The 23,773-nt window shown below is 55.9% G+C and overlaps 1 protein-coding gene across 4 annotated transcripts in view; it reads right to left on the bottom strand.

The window, feature by feature from the left end:
• CRHR1 (corticotropin releasing hormone receptor 1) overlaps positions 1-23,773 on the bottom strand; it is a 45,709-nt gene that overhangs the window by 6,771 nt on the left and 15,165 nt on the right. For 2 of the 4 annotated variants that reach the window (XM_019818029.3, XM_019818028.3), the window contains exons 2-4: positions 18,002-18,089; positions 9,462-9,617; positions 5,483-5,568 (exon numbers count right to left, since the gene is read on the bottom strand). In XM_019818029.3, the coding sequence (XP_019673588.2) occupies positions 5,483-5,568; positions 9,462-9,617; positions 18,002-18,089 (330 nt within the window). Of the gene's footprint in view, positions 1-5,482; positions 5,569-9,461; positions 9,618-18,001; positions 18,090-21,053; positions 21,086-23,773 lie in introns of those variants that run through there. The other 2 variants (XM_045044711.1, XM_004001535.6) reach the window with 2 other exon arrangements.

The following is a 23,773-nucleotide window of genomic DNA, read 5'->3' as shown; positions in this document are numbered from 1 at the left end:
GTTATTCCCCTTCCTGAGCCCTGACTATGGTCAAGCATGGCCCTGGAGCAGGGCCGTCCAGTTTGAGACCGTGTCTGTCTAACTGTCCCTGAATCCCATGCTCTGCCCACTGCTCCATGCTATTAGACAAATCCCAGCTAACTCGGGTCTCCACATCACACAGGGTTCCCTGCTCCATGTAAATGAAGACGTGTGCACAGCCCTCACGGTTCCATTCTGTTCGATCCCCAGGTGACCCTCCTGGGCACGGACACCAACCCTCTAGGACTTTTTTTCCTCATCCATTTCTTTTTTTAAAGAAGTTTATTAAGTTTATTTATTAGAGAGAGAGAGAGAGAGAGCACAAGCAGGGGAGGGGCAGAGAGAAGGAGAGACAGAATCTCAAGCAGGCCCTGCACCATCAGCACAGAGATCCACGTGGGGCTTGAACTCATGAACTGTGAGATCAAGAGACAGACACTTTCATTGACTGAGCCACCCAGGTGCCCCTCCTCCACTTCTAAGTTGAGCCATCATCTCTTTGATTACCCAGAATCCCTCCTCGCCGAGGGAACCTACCCCTAGTGGCCACGGAAGGAAGGGCAGTTGCATCCACAGAATCATTACAGACCATAAGAACTCTCTAGGCTCCATAATGCACTTTCCATGTCCTACCCCTGGTCCAGGGGGTCTGCTGGGAATGAACGGGACCCTTTCCCGGGATTATAATGAAGCCCTCCCAACCCCCCCGCCTCAGTGTTACCACTTCATTCACTGCATAAAATAAAGGAAGCTGAGAAGTGCTGTGGTCTTTTCTTTCCGGAGTAAGTAAGCTCCCTGAGGCATGAAGCCTTTCCACGTCCAGAGTGTTTTCGTATCTCTTGTCTCCTAACCCGTTAAGGCCACCATGTAGAGGAGCTGGAAGGGAGTCTATACCTTATTTTGCAGAAAAACAGGCCTAGAAGTATGTTGACTCATTCAAGGTCCCTCAGCCTCAAACCATCTCTTAACCAGCACGTGCAGACTGGCAAGGTGCTGAGACTGCAGATGTGGCCCCCACGCCATAATGGGGAACTGGTGGTCCCCATTGCCCGGCTCTATGCAGATTCTGCCCCCCAAGAGCAAAGCCCCTCTTCACCCTTTCCCGGGTCCCGAGAGGGGCACACGGTAGAGCTCCATAACTGTGTGAAGGAAGGACAAATTTTGTTGAAAAGCAACCGGCTTTGCAAAGGGCGGGGGTGTGAGGGGGTCCCTGGTAGCACCTCCCTCTCCTCCCCTTCTTGGGTCCTGGGGTGGGGCCAGGCCATGAGTAAGTTCACAAAGGTCACGTTCAACCTTTTAGAGCCACTGAAGAGCTCCTGGCTCTCCACAGACCTTCCTGTCGGAATTCCAGAATCCATGGGCATCAGAGCTGGTCCTAAGGGATCGAGTCCAGCCCTACTCACTTTCCAGATGAGGAAACTGAGGCCCAAACTCACTCACCCAAGAACAAAGGATGTACCTCTGCAGCCGGCCACCTAGCAGGCACCCGAGAAGAGGCCGAGCCCTCCCTCCCCTGCTCTTCCCAGAGCCCACCACACCCCTCCTGAAGGCACGTCCTCACTGAAAACCTCTGAGGTCCGGAACGCCCAGGAAGCTCTGTTCTAAGGGGCTGGTTTGGAACATGGCAGGAAACCACATTAGCGGCTCAAGCTCAGAAGGGTTGAGACCCACTGAGGTATAAATGGGGACAGACAACAGACAGGCGGGGGCAGACAGAGAAGCGGGAGAGAGGGTGGGGGGAGAAGGGGAGCAGAGGGTATCTATTGGCACCGTGGAGATGGGAAGGGTCTCTGAGAGTCTGGCATAGAGCCAAACCCAGAGACTCCAGAAGATATGCACACATGCAGCCTGTCTGGAGCTTGTACTTAATTTCCTTTCATTAAATTTCCCACAAATCAGGGGCGCCTGGGTGGCTCAGTGGGTTGAGCGTCCGACTTCGGCTCAGGTCACGATCTCGCGGTCCGTGAGTTCGAGCCCCGCGTCGGGCTGTGTGCTGACGGCTCGGAGCCTGGAGCCTGTTTCGGATTCTGTGTTTCCCTCTCTCTCTGACCCTCCCCCACTCATGCTCTGTCTCTCTCTGTCTCAAAAATAAATAAACGTTAAAAAAAAATTAAAAAAAATTTCCCACAAATCCGTGCGGCGAAGCCCCTGGGTGATAACAGTACCTGTGGAGCTAGAACGGTGTGATGCCTCAGCTTTGCTCACTTGCCCAGGTGGGCAGCATGAACAGGACATGCAGGGAACCCCTTCACCGCCACCTGCCGTCAGCCACACCCGCCCCTGGACCCCCACAGCAGGTTGACCCTGGGTCGTTTGGTTGGAGGAGGGATGAGTGGGATTTATTAAGCGCCTACTGTATGCTGGGCACTGTGCCAGGTGCTTTACAGATGTCACTGCTTTCCTTTCTCACAGTGGCCCTCTGAGGCTGTCCTTCTGTCTCTGTTTCTCCAGCTGAAGAGGCTGCGTGATCAGCCCAAGCTGCCTGGCCAGCAATGGGAAGCCAGGTCGCCTTAGAGACCTCTCCTCCCCTCTACCCCATGGTGCATTTCCGGGAGACAAGCAGGGGCTGAAAACAGACGCGCAGGACCCTCGGAGAGGCTAATGAGAGGTTTACTCCCCCGAGGATGATGAAAACTGGGCCAAACCATTCATGGGGGCCGCCTCTGGGTGACTCCTCCGGCTACAAGGCCCTGTGCTGCCTCCTGCCACACCAGCCTGATGCAGCCTGAGAAAGGGCAGCCTGTGAGGTGACAGGGCAGAGAGCCCAAGGAGACTGCCTGAGACACGGCAGGGCCACCCCAAGAGATGGCCAGCATTACCAGGAGACCTACCAGCTGCTCAAGAGACAGCTGGACACCCTTCGACATGGTCAGGAATACTGAGACGTGGTCAATGACACCCACAGAGAACGGCCAGCAATATCCTGAGATGTCTAGTGATACTTCAAGGGACCCCAATGACACCTGGGAGACAGCCACCATTAACTGCAGAAGTGGCCAGGATCCCTGAAGGACAACGGACACAGCCAGTCCCTGGGCACCCGACCAGCACCCTGTCCCTGTTCCGTTTGGAGACCTGGGGCCGGCTGGTGCCCTGAGGAAGGTGGCACAGTGTGGCCCTAGGGCAGCGGCCCCTCCACCGCACCCTCAGTGACCAGAATCCAGTAAGTAACGAGCGCCCGGCCGACTTCCACCAGACTCTGCAAGACACACCTTGTCCCCAACGGTGGCAGCGTCAGACCTGTCCCGATGCCTGTTCGGGATGACTCAGTGCATCCTCCCTGCCGGGTCCCCGCTGCTCTTGTCCAGTATCCCAGCCCTGGTGTCTCTCCCGCCCCCGGGCCGTCCTGCTCTGTGGCTCCTCCTCACCAGCAGGTTTCCAAGCTACTCCCTCACCCCACCGGTGGGCACTCCAGCCCCTTGTTCCTCCAAGTGGGGTCCCCAGACCAGCGACACCAGCATCACCCAGGAGCTTGCAGGAATCTGAAGACACAGAATCTGAAGCCCAGTCAGACGTCTGAATCCTCGTTTTAGCCAGAAGCCCCAGTGATTCTTAAGCGTTTCAGAAGTTCTGGTCCAACTAGCATCGCTGTGAGCAGTGAGCCCCAGCCCACAAGCCTACACTCCAGAATCCCTTTCATGTCACCTCACGATGTGCCCCAAGGACCAGGCTCCCCAGCTCAGTAGAGTGTGGGGGAGGGGAGCAGATTGTGTACAAGTGTCATGGGAGGGGGGGATGAGTCTGGGCAGTGGGGGGGGAGGATGTCACTGCAGTGAAGGGAGACAGTGTCCGGGGGCTGCTGGTGTGGAAAGCGGGGGCCAGTGCAGGGTGGCACTGGTGGGGGGTGGTCAGTGCCATTGCCCCAGGTTGGGCCACGGACTAGTTGGGAGCTCGTCCCCTGGTGGTGGTGGCTGTAGGCCGTCTCCTCCCTGGCCTGGCCTCTGGGAGCCCTCGCAAGCCCCACTTCACAGACAGACCTTCTGCAAATCCATTATCTGCAATCCCCTAGGGTGTTGGTGCTTAATTAGGGCTTAGCCCCAGGCCCAGAGTGAGAAGCCTGCTGCTCCATTAATTGGAGACTTTTCTCTTCCTCTTCTCCATAGCTTGGGAGTGGATGGGGGGGGGGTGCGTCTTGAGAGCGGGGAGGGGTCTGGCGAGGCGAGAGGCTGGCAGAAGGGAATGGCATTTTCAGTAATTAAATTAATTGATTACCCAGAATGCCAGGCAACCCGGCCAGCAGGAGCTGCCGGGGAAAGCAGGGGGGAGTGGAGGTGGGGGGTGGGGGTTGTTCCCAACAAGTCGGTAACCAGAGGTAGGGGTGGCTGTGTTACCGGTCTCCTCACCAGTGACCCCCACCTCCCTCACCCCAGGTGAGAGGAGAGACAGAGGGGTGGCAGGTGGATGGAGCGCCCTCCAAAGGCCAAGATGCAGGCAGACATCTGCCAGGGGGCAGACACTGTATTACCCCCGTCCCTTTCACAGACCAGGAAGCTGGGACTTGGTGAGGCTCAGTCTCCTGCCTGGGGTCACACAGCTTGTGTGCTGGAATCAGAATCCAAACCATCCACCTCCAAAGCCCGTTACACTGCCAAAGAGGGGACTGATGAGAAGCTGGTGTTTCCCCAGTCCTCCTTCTGCCCTGAACCCCACTGGTGGAGAGGGGGAGACAGACCCCTGTCATGGCAGACGGGGTGGGAGCCACAGGGTAGCCAACTAGAAGGACCGGGCTTAAATTCGAGCAGGAGGGATTTGGGTGGACCATGAACTTCTCCTGACGTTTGGGGGGCTCCAACGCAGGGGGGAGGCTGGGAGCCGCTGTGCTGTCCAGCTTTGCTCAGGTTCAAGAAGGTGACAGACGCCTGCCCCTTAGGGGTGGGGGAGGGTTATTTGTTTTAGGCCAGGAGGCTGGCCACCCGACCTACAGTTGGAGACACATCATCCGCCTCAGGCTTTGCAGACCCGCAGGTCAACGTGGGGTGCAACAGGGGGCTGGAGATGCTTGCCTTCGCTGCCTCCCCCACAGCATCCCCCTGTGGGCGTGAGCTGGGCTCTAAGAGGTGTGCTGACCCGGCTTTCTGCCCATGAGCCCTGCCTCCTTTCCTTCCACTTCCTCTACTGGGCACCAGGTAAGGAGCTCCCCACGAGGCTGAGTGGCCTTCTCCCCCACCCCACAAGCCCAAGTCTTCTGGCCCAACTATGTTTCCTGACCCCACTTCCCTCCCCCAGGCTGGAACTGGATGTGCAGCTCAGGTGGGCGGTGTGGAGAACGGAGGAAAGGCTGTCCCAGTGCATGCAGACGGAAGGAAGGAAGGAACAAGGACCCAACTCATCTGTGTCAGAGCCGGTGGCTGCCCTCTTGGCTCCCCTCCCCTGGAGATGGCCACTCAACAGGTCGGGTGCCCGTGCAGCAGACCCAGATCTGAGCTGGGGCCTGACCCACCCTCTACACGGGCAGACTCACCTCCCCACTGAGGATCTCCTGGCATTCCGAGTAGTTCACACGGGCGGCCCAGCTGCCATTGGCCAGGCACTCCCGGTAGCCGTTGTCTGGAAAAAGGAGAGAGAGTCAGAGTGATGCGTGGGCTCCTCTCCCAAAGAGCAATCCAGGCATCTGTCTGCCTATTGGGCTGTCCATCTATCCATCCATCTGGGCCAACACAAGGGCCTGCTTGCTGGGGGCTCTGGGGTTGAAGTTGAGGAGAGAAGCCACCTGCCTTTCTGCCCACCGGCCCCACTGGGGGCTCAGTGAAGGCCCCAGTGCCCGCCCGTGGGACCAAGGCTCTGCCCACCCAGGTTGCCATGATCATGTTCACGGGACTGGCCCACGGGCAGGCTTGACCAGCTTACTGTGGCTGTCCCCTTGCAAGGCCTTATATGGCAACAGATTATGTGGTAGGTGCCCTTCTGAGAAACGTTTCACATGGGGTGGGGGCTCGCAGAGCAGGTGTTGGGGAAGGTCCTCGTGGTGACGTTGCTCTACAGCAGGATTTATGCTGGAGGGTCATGTGGTGGGCTCCTCCAAGGTGAAGGCCTCTTAGGACAGAAAGTGACAGGTGGCAGGAGTGTGCTGGGGGATGTCACGGGTGGTGGCCCTCACAGGATCCACTACAACCAGCTCCCAGCCTGGCACGTAGCACTTGGAGGAAAAGGCAGGAGGGCAGCCCCGGGAGGTGTGGGGGTCTGTGCAGCCACCACACTGGACTGTGGCCCGGAACCTGTCACCTTCTAAAGAGATGGGGAGCAGCCTTGTGATCTGAGCCGAAGCCTGACAGCAGGGGGACAAGAGTGAGATGATGATGGGGTGGGCGGTGGGGGGCGGGGGGGAGATGTGCCTGCCTCCCGGAAAGAGGGCGCCATGGTCTGGCCTTCAGGACCACAAGGCTGAGGTCTCTCTAAAGTGCTCCCCCTGGGCTCTGCATGCCAGTGGGGAAATGAAGCTAAATGCATTTTTCAAGCTCTGCCCAGCTTCCCTACCCAGCTGAGCTGAGCCCTTGGGCAGAGTTGGCGAAGGAGCTGCTGATTCTCTCCTAATTGCTAAATGAGGGATAAGCAACCAGAGGGCTGAGGGCGCAGCGACTAGGATTTCAGGAAGGTCTGGAAGGAGGCGAGGAACCAGGGGGAATCCAGTGTGTCTGCCACGGACCGGATGTGCCTGGGACCACAGGCTGCTCTGGGGTGACTGCAAAGGAAGGGACTTTGGGCAGAGATCGGGTTGGCAGAGGCATGCGGGTGGGGGAGGGGAGACAGGGATGGGGGTCTTGCTTTAAGCAAGAGCATGGCTCTTAACCCAGGCCGCCTAGGTTCAAATCCTGGCACCACTCCTTCCTAACTGCGTGACCTTGGGCAAGCCACACAACCTCTCAGCTTCCTTATCTGCAAGAGAGGAACAAACTTCACAAGGGCGCCTGCCTCGATGGTTGAGAGAGCATTTTTAGGTAACATGTGCCGAGTGCTTGGGGTCTACCCGGCTCGTAGTATGAGCTATTATTTTCATTATTATTGTCTCGGAACTATTGCTCGTAAAACCTTCTGTGAGATTCAAGACATGTCACTGATCCCTATCAGAGTGGGTACTGGCTGGGGTTACAGAGATGCCTCCTTGACTCAAGCTCCCCCTTGGCACCCCGCATGTCGGCGGAGGGGAGGGGGCGCAGCCTGGAGCCCTCTCAGGACAGGTTATCCGGAGGGAGCAGGCTTTGGCAGGAAGGGAGGAGGTGATCCTGAAAAGAAACACGCAGCGAGTCGTTGCCAGGGAGGAGGCGACCTCCTTGTCTTTAATTGCTGAGCTGAGCAGTCCTCCCGGAGAGTCTTGGGAAAATGGATTATTTTTGGAAAAGCTTCCCATCCCTTTGAAGATCAGATACAGCAGGAGGAAGGGCATTTCGGAAAAGGTTTGGAAGTCCTGGCAGTGCCTCATCAGCAAATGAATTAATTAGGGCCTAACGATTAGGTACAATTCTGGGTTCCCGGTCACTGCTGATTACACGGGCGTATTCCTCATCTTTCTGGCGCTGGGGGAGTCTTCCGGCCCCGCCTCCACGTCCAGGGACCATCGCCCAGCTCCTCTCCTGGGATCAGAGAGGGAAGAGCAAGGGAGCAGAGAGAGCACCTCACTCAAACCTCCCTCCCATCCTGCAGGTGGAGAAACTGAGGCCCAGTTACGGGCGGAGCTGGGGCTAGAACCCAGGACTCCCGGCTTCCACTTGAGGCAGGGCTGGCTAATCAAGCAGCACGTGCCCAGGCACCAACGCCTTTATTGGGGTCACGCCAAGTCACCTTGGAGACAGGAGTGGACGGAGCTCATGGGGTGTGGCAGGACTGTAGCCACAGAGAGCCTGGCCGGCCCCACTCGGGAGTGTGGACTTGACCATGGAGGCAATGGGGAGCCGCAGAAGGCACGACTCCAAGCAAGGGTGTGACAGGGTTAGATGCTTGGACCCGGGCCGTGGCCCCGGCGATGGAGGGAAAGTAGTCTTGGACGTAAAAATCACTTTGGAGGTGAAGTTGAAGGATCTGGCAACTGTGGAGACACAGAAGGGCCTCTCTCTTCCTGGAAGCAGCCTCCCTGTCCCCACCACGCACCAGCCCCAGTGCCGCCTCCTTCCTGGGAGCTCCGGAAGGACTGGGCATTGTGGCATTGTGAGTGGAGCCGTGGCCCTGCCTGGCACTTTGTGACCTCAGACGGCTGTCAGCCTCTGCCTCAGTTTCCTAATTGTGAAATGGGCCCTACTAAATTGGAGGCTCCGAGCCTCAAGCTTGAGCCCCGAGCTCTCTTCTTAGGTCCTTCTGCCCTTCCCCCTACCCACACGTCTCCTCGCACCCACTCAGTCTTTCTCCTCTCAGGGTCCAAGATGTGGTTGCAGACACGTGAAGCTGTGTGGACTGGCTCCCCGCCCTAACTGGAAGCCTCCCCAGGGACTTCCCACCCCTCCTTGGTTGCAGCCACCAACCCTAACCCCCTTATGGAGCTGATAAAGGAGAGGGGGCAGAAGGAGGAATGTGGGAGTTCTGAGCTGAACGAAGTCTTAGAAGCCATGCTATCCAGCCTTCTCCATCGTCAGACCAGGGGCCAAGGGCCATAAGAGGGGGAAAATGTGTTAAGGTCACATGGCACGTCTCCGAGTGAACTACCCGGTGTTTGTGGTCACCCTCGGTGCCCCTGTGGGCCTCTGAGCTCAGGCTCACCAACCCCAAGAACCCACCCCTAGGGACCCCCACCCACCCCTCAGATGGGACAGGGCCCCTGGCCCGCAGCTGCTGTCTTCCTGATAAGCAGGAGCTGTGAGTCATTGGCAGGGGAGAGCAAATTAGTTCTGAGGGTGACAGGTAGGGTAGCAAGTTGCTGCAAAGCCTGGAGGTGGAGGCTCAGGGCCTCAGGGTAGTGAGGTGTTTACATGGGGATCGAGTATCCAACAGACCCTGGGCAGTTCTCCCCCACTCCCAGCAGACCTGTGGGCTTGCATGCCAGGCCAAACGCCCTGCCTGTGGACCTAAAACTGAGCCCCCTACGGGGGTTTGGTCTGCAGGGCCCTGGACAGACCTCCTAACCTCTCTGAGCTCAAAGTTGGGGCTATTCTGGAGATTCCTGCCCTACCTCATAGGGTTGTGGTAGGCTTATCCCAACTAACCCAGTTTGTCAACTGCAGAAGAAAGTGTCACACAGACGTGCAGGCCAGCTCCAGCTTCACCTCTTACCAGCTGGTGAACTTGGGGAAGTCCCCTAACCTCTCTGAGCCTTGGAGGCCTCGGTATATGATGAAAACTGTATAGTTATATATAGCATCTTCCAGGGATAGTATGGGAATTAGCAATAAAGAACACAGAGCTGGCCTTTGGTAAATGGTGGTTGTATCCATGAGAGGTATTATGGTATTGCCATTATCGTTATTACCCGCCCCCCCCCCCCCAACAAGTCCCAAGCTCTTCCCATCCTGTCCCACCTCGGCAGATGGTCCGCCCTCCAGAGGCTTCCTTACTTGTGGTGTTGTAGCGGACACCGTAGAAATAGGCAGGGCAGGGTCGAACCACCAGCTGCCCCGCAGGGCTCCGGGGCCAGCAGGTGCCAATGAGGTCCACGGATGCATTGCATTGCAGTCCTGGGGGGCAGAGACAGCTGGTGAGGCAGAGCAAGATCCCTACTCCGGTGTCCTATCCACCTGCCCACACTCACCCATCAACTGGGAACAAGATGGGAGCAATGACCCCAGTGTAGAGATGAGCTCACCCTATGCAGGGGAGACATCAGGGAAAGCAATCCGAATTTGATGCTATGACACTAGGGAGCCAGTGTGGGTTCTAGAGTAGAGGAGGAACAGAGACAGTTGAAGGTGGTGTTAAAAGCTGAGGTCTTGGCTGGCATTTAGAAAAAATGCTGGAGATGCTTCAGCTCCTCTGCTCTGTAGCCTGAAGACACTTCTCTTGGCCCCTCATTTGGTATAGATTGGACCTCTGAGACTTCACAGTCTGGAACAGCCTGGAACCTTGATCTAGCCCCCTCACTCATGTACGGAACCAAATCACATCTGGTCTGGCTCCGAAGTTGGCCCAGCTTCTCCCTGGCCTGATAACCACACTTACTGAATGCATAGTGTTTGTGCTCTAGACTGTGCGGGGCCCTAAGAGAGGACTGATCGAGAAGGGAACTATGGGGAGAAAACGGAAGGAGACACCACCTCCGGGAGTGGGAAGTAGCCTGGAACACTGGCTTTTGACTGGGCTCTGCCACTAATTTGCTGTGTGACCACAGGCCTGTCACTTGCTCTCTCTAAGCCTTCGTGTCTTTAGAGTGAAATTAAGAAGTTGGATCTGATCAGCAATTCTTAATCTCAGTCTACTGGAAACTTTAAGGGTTTGTAGAGACTCTGAAATTAAATGAAAAAAAAAAAATTGGTGTATACATGCATCGTAATTGGGAAAGGGACCGTGGCCTTCACTAGATTCTCAAAGAGGTCTGTGACTCAAAAAAGCACGTCAAAACCCCCTTCCCAATATTTTCCCTTTGTTGAAGAGCTTTTTGGAGAGGAGCGTGCACGTGTGTGTATGTATGTGCGTCTGTTGGGGCAGAGCTGGGCCACAGTAATGCTTCTGGAATGAGTAGGAAGGCTTTTGGTCTCTAGTGGGTGGAGGCTGGGCCGAGGGTGGTCCTCGCACCCCTCCTGACGCTGTCCCTTCCTTCTCTGCCTTTTGATGCCCTCTTCCACATAAGGTTGGCACACCAGTCCTGTTGAGAGCCAGTGTGCCCATCCTGATGGGAGGGGGTTAATAATTCTGGAGACTGGCACAAGAAGGCACGGGCAAACCAGGGAGAGCCGTGAACCAACGCAAGGGCAGCCTCTTCAGGGCCAGGCGTCGGCAGCTGCCAAGCTCTGGCTGGGCCCACCTGCCATCATCTCCTCCTCAGATTAGCCTGTAACTCAGTCTCTCAGGAAACAGCCTGGGTTAGGGTGGTGTCCTTTAGCACTCCTGAGCGGCACTCGTACCCACTGCTGGTGTTTCTTGCTCATCAAAGCTATTCAGAGGCGTTCCTATGAATCAGGGCTTAGGGACAGAGGCCTTGAGGCCAAGTGGTTTAATTGAAAGAGGAAGAAGTCTGGATCGGGGCTGACTGGACACGAGGAGATGGCGGGCCAGGCCAAGCCTTGGTGTTGTGCCACAGTAGAGCCTCTGTGAGTGGTTGCTGGGGGGGACGGGGAGGGGAGTGAGGAAAGCAGGTTGAGATTTTAATCTCTCCTGGGTCGTGCCTGTAGTGCTGAGCCCAGAGGAGGGGGAAGCTGGAGGCAAGTGGCCATGGGGAGGGAGGGATAATATTATGGACCATGCTCTGCCTTTTCAAGGCCCGTCTTCGTCTATTTCATTGATCCTCATCCACCCTGCCATGCCCTTAGTCCCTTTTTAGAGATGAGGAAACTGAGGCACAGGGAAGCTAAGGGACTTGCTCGAAGTCATGAGTCAATGAGTGAAAGAACCAAGAAACATAGCTGGGTGTTTTCGATGCCAACCCACGTATTCTTTCTACGCCACATTTTGTGCCAATAAGGGGAGGGGAGAAAGTCAAGGAGACAGCAGGGAAGGGAGCAACGTTTTTGAGGGCTGTGTTCGCCAGGCACCTGCCAGGTACTTTGCATATACCCTCCGATTTAACGACACCATTGTACCTTCCTCGGACAGTTGTTCCTTCACTCACCCACTCATTCATTCGCAGTGTCTCCTGAGCTGGGCACGGGGGAGACTAAATGGAATGTCACGTGTGGCAGCATCTGGAACTCATCTAATGTGCTCTCTCAGTGTAAGGTCTAGATCCTACCCCCCGCCCTGTCCTTCTCTCTTCTGCCTTGGCCATTTCCCCGGAGCCCTTTTGGCAAAGAACAGAGGGCAGGCAGGACTGGACACGAGCCACAGCCGGGGCCAGACTAGAGCCAAGGCAGAAACTGGCTACTAGGCAGATGGCCCTTCTGACCTCGAGGACCAGGTACCAGCCAATGGCCAGAGCCCTGCCCCTTCCACAGCTGGTGGGGAGGTATGGGGTGGAAGTGGACACAGCAGACATTATTTGCCCCTAGTCTGGTATAGATTAGGAGTCGGTAGCACCTACTACAGGTCTCACACCGCCTGCTAACACGAGTGCTCATTCCGTTTCACAGGGAAGGAAACCGGGGCCCGAGCAGTCAAACTGTTTATGCAGAGTTCCACAAACACTGGGAAGCAGAAGTAGGGTTTGAACACTGGCTGTTGACACCTGCCCAGGGCTCTTCCCACTGCACCACAGAAGTCCCCGGTCTGGGTCACTGGCCCCCATAGCATTTGGTTGCACCATCTCTGGCCCCTGCTTGCTCAGGGCCTCTCTCCCACTCTCTCTCCCTGCCTCCCCCCTGCAGCTCACAGAAGGCGGGGGACATGACCTTTACATGAAGAGCCCAGAAAATCCTAGAGGGAATGAACGTCTGTGCGAATCAGGAAGAAAGGTAGGGAGAGGCTGCAAGAAGGAAGAAGAGAAGCCACCACCCGGCCGACCAGCGGGGGGCCTGAACTGGGCCCAAGGGCGGCTTGGGGGCGTGGCCAGACGGGGGCGGGGTCAGATGCACAAGGCCAATCAGGAGCGGCGGCGGGGCTCAGGCTGGGAGACCCCAGCGGGAGAATTAAGGGGATTGGCCTTGTGGTTGCTGGGGAGGGACGAAGGGATAGGCAGTAAAAGAGGAGGAAAAGGAGGCTGGAAGAGGAGAGGCGGGGACCCAGAGGTCGAGGGTAGGGAGGAGGCGCCGAATAGGGCCTCAGGCGCCGAACCCGGCACAGCAGACTTTCCGCCTTCCCGCAAAGTGCTCTACCTCCTTGGGGCCACAGCCCTTGGTGGCTCACGCAGGGATTCCAGCTCACCGCTCTGCGGACACGTGGTCCCTGAGGATCCGGCAGAGCCCGGGCCTCCAAGGAAGGGTGTGTAGGACTTGGCGGGCAGGGGAAGCAACATTTGTTGAACATTGCTGTACACCCTGCAGTGTGAAGGGTGCTTCGGGAAATTCACGCCGCTAATTCAATCCTTTTAACCACTTGAAGGGAAGGAAAGGGGGGGGGGGAGGAGGGGTGGGAGCAAGTGGGGACGGAGAGCGGGGAGAGAGGAAATAGGAGACAACGACACTGGGAGCAAAACAGGGAAAGGCAGACAGAAAGCCAGGAGGAAAAGGTACAGGGAGAAGTAATTCCAGAGGTGCTGGGGACGGGGAGGGAGTGGATCTCCTAGGAGAAGGAAGGAAGGGAAGTTTCTGTGTCACTCAGCATGGGGGCTACAAGGGCCTAGAGGTCAGGGCTGTTGGACTCTGATTCTTGAGACAATGTCCCCTCCAGGTCCCACTGGCACAAACGCCCAATCCCTCCTGCTCTCCTGGCGGGTGTTTTCCCGCTTGGATATCATAGTTCTGGGGTGAGGAGCGGTTTGGACCGGAGTAACCCAGCCTTGCAAATAGCCAGGTGGATTCCCCAGCCTGGAGCAGGAAGCCTGAGCTATTATTTTAAGTCAACTCCTCCCCACACCGTCCTGTCCCGGGACGCCCCTCCTGGCCAGTTAAGTTATAGATGGGGAGGAACGATGATTTTGCTCTTTATTCAACAAGTTTTTACCGACCATCTAAGAAGTCTTCTAGGAGCTAGTACCTGTTTTAGGGGCTGAGAATACAGTAATGAATAAACTAAGTGCCCTGCTCTTAGTTGGGGGTGGGAGGTAGGGGGTGCGGCAAACAGACAGACAGATAGACAGACATATCTGTGAAGCAGTGAGAAATGCTATGAAGAAAAAGCAAGCAGGACAAGGAGATAAAGACGGCCAGGGCAGCTATTTTAATTTGGTGCCAACATTTAGGCAGACAGACCTACAGGAAGAGAGAGAGGGAGCCATGTGCACATCTGGGGGAAGAGTGTTCTAGGAAGAAGTAACAGCAAACACAGAGGCCCTGAGGCTAGCGTGTACTTGGCATGCCTGGAGTGTTAACATTCCTATAACTTGGTGGCTCACCCCTTCCTGAGGCAGCCAGATCCCTTCAGAGTTTTGTTCTGGAGGCAGGGGTGGAGCTAAGCGGGCTAAAGTAATGCACAAAACTTTCCTGCATCTTCCTCCACCCCCACACATGCATCCTCCGATGCTCACTGGAGCACTGCGGTCAGACTGTCCCAAATCCGTGCAAATGGAGGGAAGAGGGGAAAGGAACCACGTGGGGGGCTCCTCCCTGCCTCTGGCAAAATCCCTGCTGAATCAGGGTCCTGGGGGGCCTGTTCTAACAACAGATGAGAACCCTTTGAAGGTGGCCTACTTAATGCTTGTGCACAATCGGGTGCGGGTTCCTCCCCCCCCCCCCCCCCCCGCCCCGATTACATAATTCCTCTCCCAGCAGGCTCAGGGTCCAAAAGCGCTCAGCAGATCCTAGATACCTTCAGAAGGCAACCTGAATCTGGTTCCTGTCCCCAGTTATTTTGGGTCTTCCCATCAGCGGCTTCTGAATGAACCACAGTAGGTGGGCACTTAGCGACAGCCCCGCCGTTGTGAGGTCTAAGCTCAAGAGAGGGACTCGGCCAAGGCTCGCCAGAGTGGGAGCAGCCGGGCGGCCCACGGGAAGCCTCTGAAACACACATGCTCGTCCATTCAGAGGAAGGCGCAGTCGGGATGAATGTGCAGGGGTGTCGCCCGGGTCAGCCGGCACGGGGAAGGTGGCAGAGGGCAGGCAGAGAGTCCTGGTCTTGTTTCGGCCGCCTTGTGGTTGGGCTGCCTCGTTTTGGGCTGGACAGAACAGAAAGATACCTCCGCAGGGTATGCGATTCATCAGGACAAGTGGGCGGGAGCTTCCTGTCCCGTGGGTTTGCAGGCTCTCCATTTTTGCATTCCCGGCTCCTAGTACAGTGCCAGGCGCATTGTAGGTCCTGAGGGAAATCGGGGGCTGTGTGTAAACCCACTATGGGTATGGGAAACTGCAGGGGTGACTCCGCACACTCAGATGACCGACCACCCCGGGCCCTGGGCACCGTGGTTCTCCGGGTAGCCACATACGGGGCAGCCCATTGGGTTCAAATCTTGGGGCTACGGCTGAGTAACTGTGTGTGCTTGGGCAAGTGACTTAACCTCTCTGAGCCTTAGGTTCCTCTTCCGTAAAATGAGGATAAAATACTTCCATACTGTTGTGATGACTGAATGAGATTGAAGTACTCAGAATGGGGTCTGACACATAGTAGGCACTAAATAACCATAAGCTATCGTTAATTATTGTTAACGTTCAGGACCTTAAGACGGGATAGGAACTGATGACCCTGGATCCTTGTCAACAATATCATTTCATTTGTCTCCGACGTCACTAGTCAATAATTCTATTACTTTCTGGCATTGCCACTTTCATGCCATGATTTTATGAGTTGCCAAGTCTATGATGAGCTTTGGCCCTGGGGACCCACCCTCTCCCTGCTCCTGGCATGTGAGAGGACCCCCAAAGGCCCCAGCTCAGTGCCAGCCTCCCCGGCCAGACGCCCATCCATCTGTCCTGGTCCCTCCACCCCACCCTCACCATCTGTCTCTACCAGTGCCCATCGGTCTGGGTAGGTCTTGGCACTGGAAGATAAATAGCTTGTTATCAGAGGCTGTTGTGGAGGGTGATGGATTATATGCCATGAAGCCAGCCAGGCTGGGCTGGGCTGAGAGTAGGGGCACAGAGTACAAATCACTGGGGAATGAACGATATTCATCATGGCCCATTGCCTCCCAGGACAGGTGACACCAGCGTGGGCTCAGAGATGTCACTCCTCCAGGGCACAACAAGCAGGTTAATGGGGGCTGACCTGGCCCCAGTGCACGGGGAGCTGTGGGCAGGACCTTTCATCTCAGACTCAGCCTGGTCTCTTCCCTCCCTGTCTCTCTTTGCTAGAACTCCAGGCTCTTGCTCAAGAATGTTCCTCTCCCCCATGGCCTAGCTTAGCCAACTTTTACAGCCAGATGCTCCGGGCTCCCGGAACCTCCCCAGGCTTCCTCTTCCCGTGTCATTACACCAAACCCACCTGCTGGTCTTCAGTCAACTCTAGCTTTGGCTCAGAGCATTGGCTCTTTTCTGCCGGCTCACGTGCACAGTCTCTCAGAGACTCGCTGTGAAACCTACTCCCTCAGGAAGCCTTCCTGGATTCATACCACCCCTGGTCTATCCTCCCTGCCACCTTCATCGTAGTGAGGAATTCATGGCTCAATGCCAGCTATACAGTAAGCACTTTCAAAAGCCTGCTCGTGTTATCAACAATAATAAATAATACTCAGTAGTGGGGTGCCTGGGTGGCTCAGCTGGTTAAGCATTCGACTTCAGCTCAGGTCATGATCTCACCGCTCAGGAGTTCGTGCCCCATGTCAGGCTCTGTGCTGAGAGCTCAGAGCCTGGAGCCTGCTTCCAATTCTGCGTCTCCCTCTCTCCCTGCCCCTCACCCACTCATGTGCTGTCTCTTTCTCTCAAAAATAAATAAACTTAAAAAAAAAAATACCCGGTAGTGGTATGGCTCTCTATAGTTTGTGACATATTGCCACAAAACTTAGTGCATTTAATTGTTACAGATCCTTGGGAGTTAACACCCCTCCCTGACTTTACAGTCTGGGCAAAGTGAGGCCCAAGGGGGTCAAGGGCATGCTCATTCCTGTGGCTACTAGAAGGGTCCCTGGGGCAGAAGGACAGGACGGTGCCACTTTAAGCATGGACCCAGTTAGCCTTCTCCAAGCCCAGTGCTCTTCCTCTCCCCTCCCCAGGCTCCCCCCACAGTAAAAGACCAGCAGGCCAGGAGGCAGCCGCTCCGAGGTGTGGAAGCCTCCTCTCCCCGCAGGCCCAGGATGGGAAACCAATGCCTTCTGCTTCCCGGCTGGTGCACAGTGTCCACCTCCCTGCCAGCACGCCCCTTGCGTTTTGCTCCATAGTAAATGTGATGTGGGCCTGACTCCCAGACCAGACCGTGAGCCCCTTTTTGTCCCTCTCATGCCTTGCATGGGGCCCGGGACACAGTAGCTGCTCAATTAATGAGTTGGGTTGAATCAAGAGGAGACCCGAAGAGGAAACCGAGTCACCAAAGAACAGCAAGCCTCCCAAAGACCCTCGGGTGCAGGGGCCCCCCCTCACCTTTGTGGGCAGCAGCACCCCCAGGACCCTGGTTAGAGTGGCCGGGGTGAGGGTTCGGGGCCCACACCCAAAGCTGGCAAAGACGTGGCCTCAGAAACCAAAGACCTGGCTCTCCCGTGTGTCAGTCTCCTCACCTGTACAAATGCCGAGTCTTAAACTCTTGTGAGAAGATAATCATCCCAAAGGGCTTTGTCAATGGTGTGCGTATACAAGTCATTAGCAATATCTGCAATTATGCAGTAGTTTCTACTGAGGCGGCATAGAGCACGGGGTTAAAAAGTGTATCTGGGAGCCAGGCTGCCTAGGCTCAAATCCTGGCTCTGGGACTTACTCGTTTTTCTCTGAGCCTCAGTTTCCTTAGGTGTAAGTGAAAATGGGGGTAACATATCTCAAACGCCTCCAACAGTACCTGGCGTGTAGCTAGCACCCTATGGTATTGCGCTTTGGGCATTTTTAGCAGCACAGAAGAGCAGCCTTGACTTCCTCGCGGGTGCCTGAGTCACCGCCCAGCCCTCCGCTCTGTTGGTTCTCACGGCGAGGGCTGGGGCGACTTCCCCTGTGGCCCACCCCAGAGCCAGGGAGATAACTGTGTGGCGCACTTGCCACACGACCCTCCTGTGCCCATGGTAGATGCTGTGATCTCACCGCAGCTCTCCTTCCCACCCTACTGACGCCAACTTTAGCACGCTCCTCCCACAGTGCTCTGCGGAGACCTGACAAATTGCGGGCAGCTCTGGAGAGGAAATCCCTCTGCTGTCCCCGCCTTAGGGCATGGCTCTGTGTGCAGGCCCTGGGGGACCCGGGGGCCGGGAGGGGGTGGGGGGCTGTGGTGACCTGGGATCTTGCAGGATCAGGGGAGGGGGACTCACCGGAGATATTGCTGGCCAGGGACAGGCTCTCGCAGGGCTGGTCCTGGAAGGAGGCGGAGATGGCGTTCAGCCCCAGGAGGAGAAGGGCCTGTGGACACAGGGAGACGAGGGACAGGGTGAGACCGTGCCATGAGCTTCCTGCTTCCCCTCGCTTCTGTCTCATGCATGTCTCTTCCCAGACACCCCATCCCACCTTGCCCTCCCCCTGCCCCCATGTCGTCTGTGCCTGGAAGGGCTTGGAAGGGAGGCTGGTAACAAGAGTGGGAGCCCAAGTTCCCAGGACAATGGTGAACCTTCTCTCTGACATTCACTGAGGCTGTGCCCGGGGCAGCCACCTCCACCCCCATGGGATCCCAAGGATGACCCAACTGTGTCCCAACACACACTCACACTCACACTCTCGCGCGCACACACACACACACACACACACACACTCACACCCGCCTGCTGAGCACTCGGGGGCTCACAGATATTCTTTAATAGTGCACCTGCCGGCCTCCCTCCCGGGCTGCAGGCGGTTGGCCCCAGGCTGGAAGAAGCCAGCTGCTTCAGGCTCTCATCCCCACCCAGCTAAGTACCAGTCACTACAAATTGTGCCTCCAGGTTCACGGAGCCCTTTTACATCTGCCATGGTACTTAACTCTCCCTGGGGCTGGCATGGCTGTCCCCGTTTGCGGATGAGGAAACTGAGTGAAGGGGTACTTGTGTCTGGAAAGGGGGCCTGCCTTATTCCAGGGAGAACTTTTGCCCCTTACCCTCCCCGGGGGCTCCCTGTCACTCTGATTCCAGAATTTCAGGTCACTTGGGAGGAGAGTGGCATGGGCCCCACACCAGGAGGGCTGCCCCTTCAACTAGCACCTTCCCACCATCATTGCGTCCCCTTTGAGGCCACCACCCTCCCATGGATTTAGAATCAAAAGAGACATGGCATCCAGCCCTGTGTTGCCAGGGGCAGGTTACTTGGCCTCTCTGGGCCTCGGTTTCCTCACCTGTAAATGGCCCTCCCTCCCAGGTTCCCACGACGCAGTGTGTATACAGAAGTCCTCTGTTCACTGCATTCAAATGTGCTGACATGACACTGTGTTTCAGGTCTACAACAGGCACTCAACAGGTCACGTTGATTGTTATTGAGTCATAGGTTAGTGGCAAGGCAGTTGTCTCCCCTGGGACTTGATTTTCAAGGGTATTAAGAAGCACATTGAGGGCTGGGGGCGGGGGGCGGGCCTTGTAACCAGCCTCCTCCTTCCATCTGTTGGACGTGGGTGCCGAGGTCCAGCAAAGCTCTGTCTGCCTTTTTAAATTTCTTTCAATGTTTATTCATTTATTTTGAGAGAGAATGAGAGGGGGAGGGGTGGGAAGGGGGGAGAGAGTCTCACACAGGCTCCACACTCAGCATGGAGCCTGACACGGGGCTTGATCTCACGACCGTGAGATCATGACCTGAGCCCGAATCAAGAGTTGGATGCTTAACCGACTGACCCACCCAGGCGGCCCTCAAAAACTTTTTTAAAAAGACAAACTCAGTAACAGTCTGGGCATATTGGAGCTTGGGGTAAAAGGGAAAATCAGTGATAATATTAAAATATTGTTTATCATGATTATGAGATTTTGGACACCCTTACATTTTGTGCTTGGGGAGAATGCCTCATTTGCCTCACCCAAGTCCCCAAGCTGAGCTCCCCAAGCTGGACACCCCCTATCCCATCCCTCCCCATGTTGTATATCTTCCCTTCCCTTGGACTCCACCCCACTCACCCTTTCGAACCTCAGAACCTTCCCCCAGTCCTCAGAAGCAACCTGACCTGCCCTTTCCCAGAAGGGAGCCTTCCCTGCTCACTAGCCATGAATATCCGCTCCCACCCTGCCCCCCCATTAGTGCCACCCACCTGCCCCGGGACCTGCTCCTCCCCACTCCTGTCTCATGATAGAGGCGGGCTCTGCTCCCTTCACTCCTACCTTCCATCCCAACGTGGAATCGAATGCTCCCCACTTCTGGTTGGAGTCTGTCCTGCCCCCAACCTCCTGCAGGAAGCCCCCTCTTGGCCTAATGGTTCACCCACATGTCCCCTCATCGCCGTGTCCTTAGTGAGCCTTGTTTATTCCAGTCCCTTGCTGGACTCCTGTCACACTCTGTCACATCACGGGGGTCTTTCTGTTCTTGCTGGGCCAAGCTCCAGGCTAACAAGCACACCCCCAGCCCTGTACCCCCCCACCCCAGTCTGTGCCCAGCACTCGGGACGCTCAGCTAACTGGCTCTTAGGACTTGGGAGTGATTAGAACAAACCCATTCAGCTGTCTGGCCCCAAGGACCTTCCAACACCTTATTAATCAGTAATTAAACTTCGCAGTCCCCAGAGAGATGGGGAACTATCTTTACCCTCGTTTTCCAAATGAAAATGCAGAAGGAGAGAGAGAGAGGAGCGAGCCCCTAAGCCAGCCAGCGGCTCTCGCTAGCTAAGCAAACAGCAGTGTCCTCGCTGACGAACCCTGTCCTCAGCTCAGCACAGGCAGCAGGGACCCAGCGCTCTCTCTCTCTCTCTCTCTCTCTTTCTGTCTCCAGCTCCAACACACACACACACACACACACACACACACACACACACACACACAATGGAAGTGAGGCCCCAGAGCCAGTCACAGGCCACTTAAAGAAACTGGAAACGCCCTATTTGAAAGTAGCAGCCCCGTCACCAGACATTCCGCCATCATCCTTCTAATCCTGAAGCCGTGCTTTGTGCTCGTGCCGTGGTCTTTCAGACCCCCCTCGAAAGTACACCGTGTTCTAGCCACATTGAATCACTTGTCCCTGCCCAGCTGCGGGATCCCGCTACTGTCCACGTACCTTTGACCCTGCATTTCTTGGCCCGCGCACCCCCCTCCTGGCCCACCGCCTCACCTGGTGAGCCCCGCAGTCCCGGAAAGCCAGTTCCGGAACCCTCCCCGTGGCAGCTCCTTCCCCAGCACTCCAAAGCAAAGCAACTCAGTCCCCTGTCGATGTGCCCATGTCCCCCTGCACATGTGCTGAACCCAGGTGCTCACGAGGGTCACGAACCTCTGGCTGGTCCTCAATGCCCGGAATCACCTCGCTCCAAAGCACTTAGTCCCCTCAGTTCTGATTAATGGCAAATACATAGGCAGGAAGGCCTTAGCTTGGCATCTTTACGTCCTAGGGTTCACGGAGGAGCAGAGCGAATCCAGATTCATCACGAAACCAGACCACATGCCGTGCAAAGGACAAAGGGCTAGCCTGTCCTTGGCTGGCTGCCTGTAACCCCAGTCCTTCCATTTCCTCGCAGGTGATGGCTCCCAAAGGCATTTTCTACCAACAGGGTTTGCACCATGCAAAGAAAAAAACGCTTCTTAAAATTCCTGAATCACCCTCTCTTCTCGGGAAAGGTCGGCTCTGTACAGAATCGGTGCCTGTGCCACGTTTTTCTCTGAGGAAGGGTCTGTAAAGGCTTCTGGCTCATTCCTCAATCCGCTTCCATGAACACTTCCAGAGTTTTCCTGTGTATTTCTCCCTGCCCCCCCACACACATTGATCTCCTCTTCAACATTCACCAGATTTCTAGCTCCATCCACAAGTAATTATTGCATGAGAGGAACAGGCCCCCAGAATTTCCAGGATATTGTTTGTTTCCTTCCAAGGCTGAGAGTTCTTTTCTTTTTTTTTTTAATGTTTCTTTATTTTTGAGAGACAGAGACAGAGACAGAGAGTGGAGGGGTGGGGGCAGAGAGAGAAGGAGGCGCAGAATCTAAAGGAGGCTCCAGGCTTTGAGCTGTCAGCACAGAGCCCGACACGGGGCTCGAACTCACAGACTGCGAGATCATGACCTGAGCCGAACTCGGACACTCAACCGACTGAGCCACCCAGGCGCCCCTTTTGTTTCTTAACTTTTATTTATTTTTATTTATTTTTTTTGAGAGAGAGAGAGAGCATGTGCAAGCAGGGGAGGGGCAGAGAGAGAGGGAGACCCAGAATCCGAAGCAGGCTCCAGGCTCTGAGCTGTCAGCACAGAACCCGACGCGGGGCTCGAACCCACAAGCCGCGAGATCATGACCTGAGCCACAATCGAGAGTTGGAGGCTTAACTGACTGAGCACCCAGGTGCCCCTAAGGCTGTGAGTTCTTAATCTGGGGTCCACGAGCAACACGAGGAGGTGTGAAACCCTGTAATTAAATGCACCGTGTTGTGGGTCTTGACCCATTTTCCCAGGGAGGGCACAGAGCTCCCTCCACTGCTCAGGGAGGTCTACCACCCAGAATACATAGCCAGAGCTTACGGTGGGTGAGGTCACATCAGAGGCCCAGCCCTCCACCAAATGGGACCAAAAGTGATTTTGGCCTAGGACCGCCACTTTCTGGGGCCCCTCTGCTAGCTTCTCCCCTCGGTCATTAACTCTAGCTGCTGGCTCTCCTTTCAGAACCATTTCTGACAAGCCGAGTGTTTAGGACTTTATGAGGTTTACTACTTCCCAACAGGTGGTAGAGAAAACCAAAAATGGCACCAGGAACCTGAAGCTGGCGGAGTGCTAGGCTCACTCACTAGGTGATGCCTCGCTTCTGTACAGAAGCCCGGCAGCTCCAAGGCCCCAAATAAAACCTGTGCCTCAGTGACAAATTCCTCCACTCACCAAGGAGCCAAACCTTGGACATTAAATCTGAGAAGGCCAAGGGTGCGTTGCCGCTGGATTTACAGCATGACTGTCCGAGGACCCAGTGGGTCCCTGTTCCAAGGGAACTGGAACAATGCCCCAAGGAAGGGGCACTGTTCCAAGGAAAGCATGCGGGGCAGGTCTCATGCTCTCTGTTTTATAGGGGTTTATGGTAGAACGCAAGGTCCTAGAGCTGTTTTTAGCAGCTGGGTGGGGGCTAGGATCCGGGGGGCAGGCCACCTGGGTCTGATTTTCAAGCGGATAGTAGCCGGAGGAAGGCGGATGGCCCAGATCAGGGCAGGGCATGGAAAGAAGGGACGGGCAGAGGAGAGGGAAGGGTGCAGGGGCTCTCAGAGAGGGAGGGTGGGGGGTGGGAGTCTGACAGCTGCTGCCCGTGTCCCACCCCCAGGCCAGCGCAGTGGCTGGAATTGAAGCTGCCATCCCAATTCCCAGTGTGACTCTGGCATAAAGGTTAATCACACCCAGAAATGCTTATTAGAGACCATAAATAACTATGCTGCCGAAGCTCAATTCGCTCTTTAAGGCACAAAAGTGCAATTTCCTTTGATGGGATGATTGGGTGATTAACCTTTTAGGGAGGGTCCGGAAGGGCCACTGGAGGGAGAAGAGGGGTGGCCTGGAGGTGCGGGGGGTTGCCCCCACCACCCAGGAGTTCATGAAAAGCAAGGAGAAGGGCCTGCCTCCCCCCCCACCCCCCCCCCCCGCCACCCTCATGACTACCTCTCATGCTGGGCTTGGGACGGCCCCCAGGAAAACCTCTTTTAGGGGCCAGGGACAAAGCCATAGCCACATTCCAGAGTGATCCCTCCACAGGATCCCTCCTGCTTCTGCTGAGTTCTGAGCCCAGTCCTGCCACTGATTTTGTGACTTTGGATGAGTCACCTGGGCCTCTAGGCCATGCGGTCTTTCCTACCTGTACCCCAGGGAGGTGGGCCACTTGGGGAAAACAGAGAGAGAGATCACTTCTGAAACTTCAAGTTCTCTGCGTGTGTCCGTGGACCGAGTCCACAATTCGGTCACTCTGGGCCTCAGAATCTTCCTTGATTATCGAGAGAGTTGAACTAACACAAGCCTCTCTCTCTCTATATATATAGAT

Source organism: Felis catus, chromosome E1 (assembly GCF_018350175.1).
Source record: "Felis catus isolate Fca126 chromosome E1, F.catus_Fca126_mat1.0, whole genome shotgun sequence".
Classification (NCBI taxonomy): Eukaryota; Metazoa; Chordata; class Mammalia; order Carnivora; family Felidae; genus Felis; species Felis catus.
The sequence above is the reverse complement of the archived record's forward strand: the minus strand, read 5'-3'. Positions and strand labels throughout refer to the sequence as shown.